Source organism: Camarhynchus parvulus, chromosome 2 (genome assembly GCF_901933205.1).
Source record: "Camarhynchus parvulus chromosome 2, STF_HiC, whole genome shotgun sequence".
NCBI classification, from domain to species: Eukaryota; Metazoa; Chordata; class Aves; order Passeriformes; family Thraupidae; genus Camarhynchus; species Camarhynchus parvulus.
In genome coordinates, this window is record NC_044572.1 from 30,718,489 (window position 1) to 30,730,504 (window position 12,016).

Genomic DNA, 12,016 nt, shown 5'->3' on the forward strand with positions numbered 1-12,016 from the left:
GGTTCTGTACATCAAGGAGGCGGCGCCTGATGAGGGCCTAAACTGTCAGTTTAATCATATTTGGCAATACTCAAGATATCTGCAGAGAAAATTTAAATGGAGTCAGATGTAATATGAAATGAATTCCACACGCCTTCATGTAAGGTAGAGAAAGATCTGAGATAGCCCTTCATTTTACAGTCTCTCAATCATATTTTCCTTTTTTCCCCTCCATTACTATTATTCATCATCTCACAACTTCTTTCGCGTCTGGTATTTTGCAAAGTTATGAGAGTCAATGATGTTGCAGAGTTACTGCAGTACTCTAGCATATAATGAAATAATTATAAAAAAGATTAAAGCATTTTTCTGCATATTCACTTAATGCTCTTTATCTTTTGTATCTGAGACGATAATATTAACAATAAAAAAATGAACTTCTTGAGATTGTAAGTACTCACAAATGTCCCCAGATGATGTTGCTGAGGCCTAAATATCTGATTCAGCTCAAAGTTATTTAATAATAATTTTAAAATTACGCCTGTACTCTGAAAATTTCCTGGCAACTCAATGACTTAGTTATGTACATTATTTTCAAAGACTTCATAGGAGCTTCAATGCCCAAGACCAAGCTCAAGAGCACCTTGAAACGTCTGAAACACTTCAGCATTTGGATAATTACATACTTTTGGGACCAACCCACATTTCTCTTTGGAAAATGTTTCCCCTGCATGGCTGCAGACAACAGATGGATCATATGATCTCTGCATTTGGAAAGATGGCATAATTCTGGCAGACTGTCAGTTGAGTGAAAGAGGCTGATTTCAGATCCTCATTAAGAAAATATACAACCACACAGAGTGGACTGAATGGCGGAAATTGATCGCTGGCACCAGCTTTAATAGAAAATATAGCACACTTGCAACATGAAATCTGCTGAGCTGTGGCTGGATCTAGCTCTATCATGTTTTACATTCTTTTCCCAAATAAATGTGCTCTAAAGGAGACGTTCTTTGTAGTATAAGGACCTTCTGTTTGCCAGGAGAGAGGGGAGCAAAGCAGTGGAGGGTTAAAAGGCAAATTCAAAGAGCTACCAGGTCTAGGGTTAAAGCAGGGTGCCAAGGTTTGTTGAGTCTTCCCTTTCACTTGCAAAAGTTTTTGTTTAATGAAACTTTTCTTTATATTTCTGGTCTCCTGGTATATTTTTAGGGCACAGATGGCACTTTACCCAGAAACCACCCCTCAGAAGAGTGATGCCTTGAGAGGCTACCTAGAACAGAGGCCTGAAAATGTTAAAGGAATAAAGTAGGTATTTAATAAAAAGGCCTTCAAAGGATACACCTTGGGTAGTACAAGAGCCTGGCTGTGGCTACACCCAGGATGGATGACTTGGGCCCTTCCCACTGCAGGGCTCTGGAAACAAGGCTCAGTGCCTTCTTTACACATATTTCCACATGGAAGCAGACCTGCTGACTCCCTAATAGCTTGAGTAGGAAACCCAGGGTGCCGTAAAGTGTAATATAGTTTCCCAGCAGCACTGGATATGAGCAATAATTTCACTGTAATCACTACTCACAGCTGAAAAGGACTGGTGGAGCTGCACACCTCCATTTCACCATGAAACACCAAAATATTGGCTATTGCTTCAGGCTACAACTTTTGTTTCAGAAGTGAGATCAGGATCTTTATATGATACCTCATCTTGGCCACACAAAATAATGGAAAATCATAAATTGTTGGTTGCTTTGAAAGTCTTTTCTAAGCTATCTTTTAGTGAGATCAGAGACAACATCTATCCCACATGAACCTGAAAAGTTCAAGCAGTAATAGCGGTTGCTGTGGTATATTTTCCTGTATCCTTTTTTATCTATACATACCACTCTTCCCTCTGATAACTCTAAATTTCAAAAGTTGGAATCATTAATTAGGTTAAGGACTGCATAGTAAATAAACAATGCTAGAAATAAAAAGAAATATCAACATCTGAATCAACTTCTCTCAGTGCATGTGTTTATGTTGAAGACTTTCCATTCACAGATTTCCTCTTTGCTGTGTAGAAAAATCATAAAATGTACTGCTTGTCCTTGTTCCCCTGAAAGGCTTGGAGAAGAGAAGATGGAACTGCAACTCACAGGAACAATTATTGTCTTTCTTCTCCTTTCAGATCTAAGGAGAGATAGTTAAACCAACAGGATACTCTTTATCACTCCTTCTGAAATTATGGCAGAGGTATGACAAAAGCATAAACAGGCCTAGAATCTCAGTGTGCCCGATTATTTTTTTGAAATAAAGCCATGTGTGACAATAGTGATGCCTGTCCTTCTGCAGTGCAACACCTTTGTGTGGGAACCTTCAAAACCCCTCAGTATGGGAGGACATGGTCTGTGTCACCACTGTGACACGGAAGCCATTGAGAGCAGCAAAAGCCACACTGAGATAATATAATGCACACCATAATTTGAATATGTTGCAGTCCTTGTAAGTATATATTAATGTGGAAAACTGTACTACAAAAGTAAAGGTAACAGAATTACTCCCTTATTTTGACTTTTTCGAAGAAATAGGAATTTCAGGTATGTAAGGACCACAGAACTGGAGAGCAGCTGGTGATCAGCAGAGTGAGTAGTAGCTGTGAATAATTCAAAGGCTTAAACTTCTGTTCCAGCCAGACAAAATGTAATCACTGAAACTAGGACAGAGAAGGGGAAAAGCAAAATTTGGATGAAACACAATTTAAAAAATAATTTCTGAGCTACACTTCTTGAAAAGCTAAAATTCTAGGCAATTGCAATTGAATATTTTTATTCTGTCAATTCTTTCATTCTGGATATATTGCAGTGACAAGTGCTCATCTCACTATCTGAAACAAGCATCGTTTTGGACCAGAGTTGAAGAACAAATAATCTGAATGGATTCTATTTAGCAAGTTTTTAGAAAAAGCATCAATTTACTGTATTACAAAAAGAACATAACCAGCACACCTATTAATCCTTGTAACTATTCTCTTGTATTTCTAGGAAAAGCTTGGCTGTCATTGTTGCAGATTAGTAGCATTCAATCCTAGTAAAACAGCAAATTCCTGTGAAAACAGGGACTCAGCATGCACAACAGTCGAATTTTAAGCTTCAGCATTTTAGGTATTTTTAATTAAAATTAAATTAAATTAAATTAAAAAACTGGAAGTCCAAGTTAATTGAAAGGACCAGTAGGGTAATATAGAAATTCTTTCTGAGAAGAATCACCAATCTGAAAAAGAAGTCAAAGCCACTTTTCCATTACTTTTGCTTAGTACCTCCATGACTTCAAAAACTAATTTATTTTAAAGTTTGTAAAAGAAAAAAAAAGTGTTGTTGGACTAAGACTTTCTTATCAAGTTTCATCCTAGAGGGAATTTTTATAGCTGAGTTATAAACCCTCCACACTTGAGTGTTTATAATGAAATGCTGACAAATGCGATAATAAACACCAATCATGGGGCCATAGTAGCTGATCAGAGAGTGGATTCAAAAGTTTGCAGTGCTATCATAATATTTTGTTCTGTTTCCAGCACCAGTTTGCTTAAACCTCCTTTCAGGTTCAGCAGCTGTAAAACAAGATCAATCTAACTAGAGATTGCAAAATCATTTGATTATTTATACTTCTCTTCGAAAGCTATGAAATGTCTCTCAAATATGATTTCGTTTAGTCTTATTTTTTTGGTTTACATGTCTGAATACTAATTGTAACATGACAGCTTCAAGGGAACTCGAATTTCTACCAAAAGTCGGTCTTCAGTGGCCAAAGAGAACATAAACAAACCAGCCTCAGACCAGGGTCTAAAAATGGTCTATGATCAAACAGCTCTAAGGCTTTAAAAACCCCCTTATTATCTTTTCCCAGAAGTAATTGACACTGTCGGTTTTTGTTCTTAATGCGGTGATAATGGCACTGTGCTTTGGGGAGACGAGGAGCTGGGCTCAGCCTTGGTGGCAGCGGGGATTCTGAGCAAGGGGAAGAAGGCCCTTCTCTCCAGTGGGTGAAATCCAAGCCTTGCTGGAGTTAGCAGCACTTCTGCGCTCTGTCCGGGTTGGGGTTTCGCTGTCTTCCCAAGCCTGACAGGCTGTTGTGCTGTACCGACTCCACAGAGTAGAACGCAGCTATCTTGGACTGAGACAAGGGTTAGGGGAGAAAGGACCCCAGAGTTTTGTTATTTCAGCGAGATGGGATTGCACTCCAGCAAGAAGCTTGTCTGCAATGTTCCCATAATTGGTTTATATTCTTACCAGACTAAACTTCCAGGATTTTGACACATCCGCCGAGGGCCGAGGGATGAGTCAGTATGGCATCTTGCTGTTTCACTGAGCTCTTCAGGGGTGTAAGGACATGCTTTAGTTTCAACGGTTCCTTTGAAAAAATTGCACTTAGACTGCTTTTTTAGAAAATTTTCATCAGTTTTGGAAAAGCATATAACAAACAACCAAACAAACAAAAAAGCCCATTTCATCAGGTTCTAAGGTCATATAAATCAATGTGTGGCTCAGGGGCAGCTCAAAACACATCTTGGTATTTTTTCTGCGCTGTTTACATATTATGTTCATTGGCTTATACCACAACTTCATTTATAATTTCTAATGTTTTTAGAATCAGCGGCTCATATAAGAATGTTACTACTGTTCATATTGCTACAAAATTTCCTGATCCTTTAGAAATCAAGATGCATAATGCAAGGTCCATTTGTTTTTTAAAAAAATGTAACATATCCTTTTTACTTTCCTCTAGTCTCTAACACAAGTATGAAAAAAACCCCAAACTTGGATCTTGAACAAATTCCAGTGTTTTGTTATTAAACCAAGAAATGAAAACCAATAATTTTTGAATTATCTGTTACAGACATGTTTACATTATGATTCTCCTAACTTAAGACTCTATGTGCTATAGAGTTCTAATTTTATCCAATGATATGAGCAAGAAAAATTGTGAAAAGTTATATAATCATACTGTGAGAGATCATAGAAAAATGGTGGTAAGAAGTGAATATTAAATTGCGTATTTCATTGTCCTTAAAGAATTTGTCTTCATCATTTTGCCTGAGAGGATGGTAACTAAAGTGAGATTGGGTTTATGTGAACTATTGTTGATTTTGGAACATTGTTCATACGTAGTTCCTTCTTTCGTTTTATTTTTAGGAAAAAAAAAAAAAGAAGGAAAACAAAACCCAAAACAACACAAAACCATCTGAGGAGGTGAAACCCCCCAGTTCCTAGAAAGGATCCAGCTGCGCTAACTATCCAACTGCCTCTTGGAAAAAAAAGCATTTTGACAAATGGAGAGCAGATGCAATGTGTGGAGTCAGAGAGGTCAACAAAAACAAGTAGAAAAAAAACCCAGGCAAACAAGTGAAAGGAGAAAGAATATTAGAGTATTAATACAGGATATTAGATCTCTCATGATAACATCAAAGTGAACAGAACGAGAAAAAGAAGAAGAATCACCCCAGAGCTGACAAAACACGAGAGAAGAAATAAGAGACATAGGATCCTAGGTATACTAGCCTGAATCCAGGGTAAATCTTGATTTTACTAATATCACGGTAATTTTACATAGTGGAGATAAAGCTGTCCTATGAAGCCACGCAGGCCCACGGCCCTGAATGGGCAGCTTAATGCGAGTGGACGGGCTCTGAGCGGGCTGGCTGCTGCCCGTCCGCTGCGAACGCGGGGAGAAATCCCGGTCTTTTCCAGCAGCAGCCAAGGAAGGGCCAGCAGTAGAGGGAACTGGGAAGAGAGCTGGAAGGGAGGGCAGAGGCACAGCAAGATGGGTCGGAGGGTTTCTGGGGGAGACCCCGGCTTCCACTCCCCGCCTCCCGCCGCTGCCGCTCTCCCGGCAGCTCGTCCCTTTCCAGAGATGCCTGCGAAGGCATCAGTAGGGAACGCTAGACAGAGATCCCCGGGGTGGATCCTATCCCTGTCCCCGGGCTATACCCGACTCGGGCTTCCCCCTCTCCTCCCTCTCCGGCTTTTCAGAATGTATTTCATAACTTTTATTTCTTGCAAAGATGAAACGTGGCGTGCGTGTGTGTGCGTGTGGGTGCGTTTGTAAGGGAATGCGCCGTGGGAGAGAAAACCTCTCCGCTTGACGTCCCCAAAACCAAAGCCCACAAACTCACAAGTTTTCTCTCTCAGGAGGCCGCAGATGGCTTCCCAGGCTGGCCCCGCCGCTGCCGGGAAGGCTGCGGAGCATCCCTGACAGCCGCACCTCGCTGGGCCGGGCCGTGCCGTGCCGTGCCGTGCCAGGCGCTCCTGCGCCAGCTCCCGCCCGGTGCCAGCGACGGCGCTGGCAGCTCGCACGCAAGGACAGAGCCGATCCCGGGAAGAAAATCGTGACAACAAGCGGTTGTATCCAGATGTTCGCCTTCCCTGGCCCCGTGACACACGGCGTGGACTTGGCAGACTGGATTTCAAAGAAAAAGGAGTTGTTGTTTATTTTTTAAAAGGCAGAAAGCGCTGGGTTAAAATGCACAGGCCGAGATTTCCCTGGCAGGCAGCTGGGCAGGAACCGAACCCGCTGGAAACCCGTTCTGCACGTTGGAAGTGCTCCACTGCCCCGGCTCAGTTTTTCTCCAAAGCAATAAACGGAAAGATATTAAAGCAAGCAAGCAACATAACACAAACCAAGGAGCCTCGAACCTTCATTCCCCACCCCACCCCCAACCCGTTCCGTTTACAAAAAATATAAATATTAACAAGTCTGCAACACACTGAGCCTCTCCATCCATCTTCTCCGCAGCTCCTCCCGACCTCAGCGCACGCTTCTCCAAACACTCCTGGTTTCGCATCCCACACCTACACGGTCCTGGCTGCGGTGTGAGAAGCCGAGGCAAGAGCCACGGATCTGTTTCCCCAGGAGGGGGGCGCCGAGGCCACCTGCTCGCTGCCTCGGGCGATGCCCGGCCGCAGCCGCGTCCCGCCGGGCCCGGGCGCTCCTTAGCTCGCCTCCTGTCTGCTGCACCCGTCCAGGAGCTCAGTCATGAAGGAGATGTACACTATGGCCAGGCGCAAGGTCTCTATCCGAGAGAGCCTCTTCTCGTAGGCGAAGGTGGGCACCTTCTTCCTGAGCCGATCAAACGCCTCGTTGAGGTTGAACATCCTCTTCCTCTCGCGTATGTTGGCAGCCTGGCGCTGGGCGTAGGTGATGACCCGTTTTCTCCTAGGTCTGTCCAGGAGAGAAGCGCTGCGCATCCTTTCCTCTTCCTCTTCTTCTTCGTCTTCGGGATCCCCATTTCCGAAAGCAGCCAGGGGCAAACCTCGGGCCATCCCTTCCCGAAGCGACAGGACTCTGTCCCCGAAGGGAGGCCCGGTGGTGACCTCGCAGAGCCCCAGGCCCGCCCCAGCCCGGGGGGCTCCCTGGCAGCTGCCCAGGGAGAGGTCGGCCACGAAATCCAGCACCGAGGTGCCCAGCAGCCCTTCCGGGCAGGGCACTTGCGGGGCTCTGCCGTGCAGCTCATCCAGCAGCCCCGGGCGCTGGTGGGCTGGGAAAAGGCTGGCTGACATCTTACTTCAGAGAGGGCTTATTTTGGTCCCCCATCCCCAGCCCCAGCGACGTTAATATTTATAACCCCCCGGATAACAGGATTAGCAGGACTAGAAAGAGCGGCTGTAAAATTTCTCGCCGTGATGCTGATGAGAGGAGACAGGCAATCCCCTCGGGGACGCGTGGATGCTCCCGAGAGAGGAGTCCCCAGCGAGTCAATCCTGTCACAGCGATCAAGGACAGTTCCTTCTTGGCAAAACCCTCCGCTCTTACCTGCTGAGCACTTTTGTCTCTTCTTACACACCCGCAACAAAACGATTTTCAGCCTCCTTAAAGCCCCCAGGAGCAGAGCCGGGTCTCCACTGGGCTTGTTTTCCTGCTTTCTGTCGGGATCTCTGAACCCTGGGAGCCAGCCTGACAATTGATGTCAGGCAACTGCATGTATGCTTTTAATGATGTCCTGAAGAGGGGACCTGCATGCAGAGGGTCGCCGGGGAATGTTTACCCTGTATCCCAGCGCAGTGGGAACTGAATGACAGGACCTCCATTAGCCTAAGTAAGCATTGTAGGGGACCCGATATTGCATTCCCAGTAGTAACTGTTGGAATCGTCTCTTCATTCCCCCTAAATCCCCTTCAATCAGAGTTCAAATATCTTTCCAGTAAAAGGCTGCTTCGTAAATCTCATTTCGGTTCCGGCAATCTCATAGCACTTGTTTTGAAACTCCTTCCTCCTGCCTGTGAGAGGAGGATAAGCTGGTCCTGCAGCAGCTACACCTTTGGTAGAGCCGTCCCGGGCACGGGCAGAGCACAAAGGAATCAACTTGAGCGCACGCACTGATAACGCTGGATACATGCTGCAAAATACCGTGAAATGCACATGAACATACCCACCCATACACCCGACACCGCTGAATACCTTTCTTTGATCAAGGTTTCCTTGAGGACAGACGCTGGGAATTGTTTTGCTTTTGTCTTGGGAGGCTGGAAGAGAGGCTGTGTCCTCACCCTCCCGCACCATAGACTCTCCCTAAATAAACAGCCCGGCCCTGGCAATCCCTGGCAGCGTCAGATACACCGAGGTCGAATCCGATCGATTTTCTTTGGCACATGTTTTGTACACACAGTTCTCTCAGGAGTGAATGCCCGTCACTCCTGAGCTGCCTTCTTAAAAGCTAATCTCCTCCTTTGTCATGCATTGTTGTCACTCTCGCTTTGAGGCTAATTAGTCTCTAATTTCTAAGGGGATTTCAAAACCGATGAGATCAAAGGAGGTGGATGGGGGCGGCCCAAGGATCCCTCTCCTCGAAAATACTTCCTGTTTGCCTACAGGACCGCAAACATTTCCCGCCGCGTACCGGGATTTGCCGTCATTGACAACTCAGCGAGCGAACCACCCCCTTTCCTGGGAAAGGGGCAGCGGGAAAGTCACTGCCCGTCCCCGCTTGCCCGGCGGGCGGGCTGCGCGGGCTGCGGAAGGTGCGCGGGATCCCGCTCAGGTACGCTGGACAGCTCCGGAGAGGGGCGGCCGGACCCCGCGGCCAGGCCAGCACCGCAGGTACCGGAGTGGGACACCGCCACCACCCCCTCCTTCGGGCCGGCAACCAACCTGTCCCCATCCCATCCCATCCCATCCCATCCCATCCCATCCCATCCCATCCCATCCCATCCCATCCCATCCCAGTGGCACCGCCACCACCGCTGCTGCTGCGGCGCTGCGGCTGCTCCAACAGCTGGCCTAAGGGTGGGCAAATAGCGAAGAACAGCAGGACTGCCTTTAGTCTCGCTAGGGCTGAGAGGTTTCTTAGCGGGCAAGGAGAGAGCGGCTCAGAGACTTGCTTATTTGTAACTAATATGGGGCAATAGAACACCTGCTGAATGAAGCAATGAGGCAAGGAGGACCTGTAAAACTTCTGTTGAGAGATGTTGCTTAGAGAGCGCCCAATAATAAGTTGAAAAGATGTAAATGTTAAATGTTATATAAAAACATTCGGTGGAAGAAAGATCAGATATATATTTATGACTGACCCACAAAGGCCCATGACGTATTTGGGCTCCTTTTAGTTGAGGTGACAAGTATTTAATTTACAGACACAGAGGTAAAAGTGAAGGACAGATGCCATGAAAGGCATGTCTCTACAGAACTCAAAATTATCATGGAAAGAAAACTACTTCAGACAGTGAAATAAAATAATGGAGAAATATTAACCCATCACCTCTATGTCAAAATCCACATGAATTTACTGTCCTGTAGGAAACTGGCATTTAGCAGAGGACAGACCTGCCCTTCACCAGGGCACCTTCAGAGAGAAGCTCTTGCTCACCTCTCTAGTTGCAGATTTTTGCAGGACACAAGCTACAAAGGCAATCAGAGCTGGAAGAGGTTATATTGCAAGAATGTAAAGAGACAAGCTTTTCTTGCTAATAATGCATCACAAAGTAATATAACATAAGCTTTAAAAATATCAATGCTTCTTAAAGGAAGCAGTAAAGACAGAACTATGACAGGACTGGAAGGTCCTAGCAGAAAATGAAGACTCGTTACCAAGGTGAATCTTCTTGTAAAGAGGATTCTTTTCTTCTTTGTATCTTTTTCTATTCCTGCTTATGTTTTGCTAAAATATTGATTTTTCTCTATATTAAATATTTTAGATTATATAGAATAAACTGAATGAAATGTGATTCCACTAACATGTGGCACTTTTCTTATTTGGTGATTTTTGTCACCTCAACTTCGGGGAAAGTATGAAGCTGAGGCAATGTATAATGAATACCCAATGCTACAAGACACAGATTTTCAGTGCCTAGATAAAACAAGAATGCTATAGAAGCAGAATGAATTCTCATAAGAGGCTGCTTTGTTACTCCAGAATTGTCTCAGACCAGATTAGGTGATCCAAAGTGTGTTCTAGATTTGTTTCAAATATGAATGTAGTTTGCTTTATGACTCCTACCTTCCTTCAGCCCTCCTTTATTCTAGCTTTTCATTTCCCATGTTTATCAATTAAAAATTTGCTCAAAAGATGCTTAGAGAGGCTAAGAACTGATGGCTACAATTTCAAACCACTGTGCAGCTATTTCCAAAATTATTCTTCAGAACTATTTATAAAATTATTCTTGATGATCATGTGGGTTTTGTGTTTAAAACTCAAACCACAACAACTTTTCTGAACTATTAGTTCTATCAGAAAAGTATAAATCTGCCCAGCCTTTTCATCACCTCATGTGATAATTGTCCACAGTATACAGCCACTCTGATAATTTGGAATTATTGATTGAGATGGTATAGATTTTAAGACTGATCTGTACTTTACTGGAAAATTCACTGTAAGTCAGCAGTGACTCTGAGATGGAGAAATATGTAGGTACTCTCCATCAGATATGTCTCATTAAACAAGGACCTGAAAGGTGTTTACTGCTTTGGAAGCCACAAAAAAGTTAGATATGCAACTGAAAAAAATGTCTACACTTTTCTTTGTAGAATGGAAAAAAAATCTCCTCTCCTTTAACTGATCCATTAATAATTTGACAGTTGTTGTCATTTTCAAGCTCTGGCATCAATAACAGAAGCAGATGGAGTCTGTGGGACACTAATGCAATCTCTCTCAAATTATTGACATTGCAGCTCTGTGATCTTCTCATTAAACTTCAAATTAAAGTAATGTCCATGGATCAGGAACTTACTACCGCAGAACACAGGACAGTTCCTGTCCTGTTGGACTCACAGTTTGCATTCCTGACAGGCCAGACGGGATCAGTACAGAATATATGTGTGGAGATGGGGCCAGCTCCCAAAGGAATAGAGAGAGTTTGGATAATATCTCATCTTCACCCTTGGTCAATCAGCCTTGAAGAAGAAGACACTATGGACACCACTGGTGAATTAATACAAAAAGGAAATATTTACACAAAACTAGTTGAATACTGGTTATTTTGGTGCTAGAAGAATGCCATAGTATTCAAATGAAAGCATAGCAAATGTGATTGAATATGATATCACTGGAGGAGTCACAGAGTCCTCAAATGTCCCAATGCATTATGAGATTAAATAGGCAGTGAACACTAGACTGTGATAGAATTTATGTTAGAAGATTTTATGTCTGAGTGAAGCTGAGGGAGGCCTAACAAAATGTATAAAATGAATGAAAATGGTCAGTACTTTTTTGAGTGCCTTACAACAAAGCACCAGAAAGGAGGAGGCTGATGATGCCAAGGTCAAAGCTAATACACACCAGAGGAATCAGGGTCTTGCTGGCTGAAACTGCTGGGAAAGCCTTTGGTACACTACAGACCTGTGAATTGTATGGATGTGAGGACAAAGTTATCTCAGCCTGACTTCCCCAGATCTCATTTGTGGAAAGAACTGGTCGACTCCATCAGTTAAGGAAAATAATATGGGTACCAGAAATGGGCTCATTTTACCCAACTGCTGGATCTTATCCAGGCAACAAGTTATCATGGAGATGTTCTGATTCCTGCAGAGATAGGAGCACCTGTAGTAAACATCATGGTCCACTTTAAGTCTGTCT

The 12,016-nt window shown here is 43.9% G+C and overlaps 1 protein-coding gene and 1 long non-coding RNA gene across 3 annotated transcripts in view; one reads left to right on the plus strand and one right to left on the minus strand.

The window, feature by feature from the left end:
• The window catches only part of LOC115914987, a 45,414-nt gene that overhangs the window by 4,147 nt on the left and 29,251 nt on the right, over positions 1–12,016 (plus strand). Inside the window, exon 1 of one of the 2 annotated variants that reach the window (XR_004061461.1) lies at positions 5,153–5,500. The exons of the other annotated variant lie outside the window; for it this stretch is intronic. This is a non-coding gene — a long non-coding RNA (uncharacterized LOC115914987). Of the gene's footprint in view, positions 1–5,152; positions 5,501–12,016 lie in introns of those variants that run through there. 2 annotated transcript variants of the gene reach the window in all.
• On the minus strand, positions 6,934–7,508 carry FERD3L (Fer3 like bHLH transcription factor). The gene has a single exon (XM_030967888.1). It carries the CDS (start codon positions 7,506–7,508, stop codon positions 6,942–6,944), a length of 567 nt encoding a protein of 188 aa, XP_030823748.1. The 3' UTR covers positions 6,934–6,941.

Coding starts and splice junctions, on each gene's coding strand:
- FERD3L (XM_030967888.1), bottom strand. CDS start 7,508: ATGTCAGCCAGCCTTTTCCCAGCCCACCAGCGCCCGGGGCTGCTGGAT.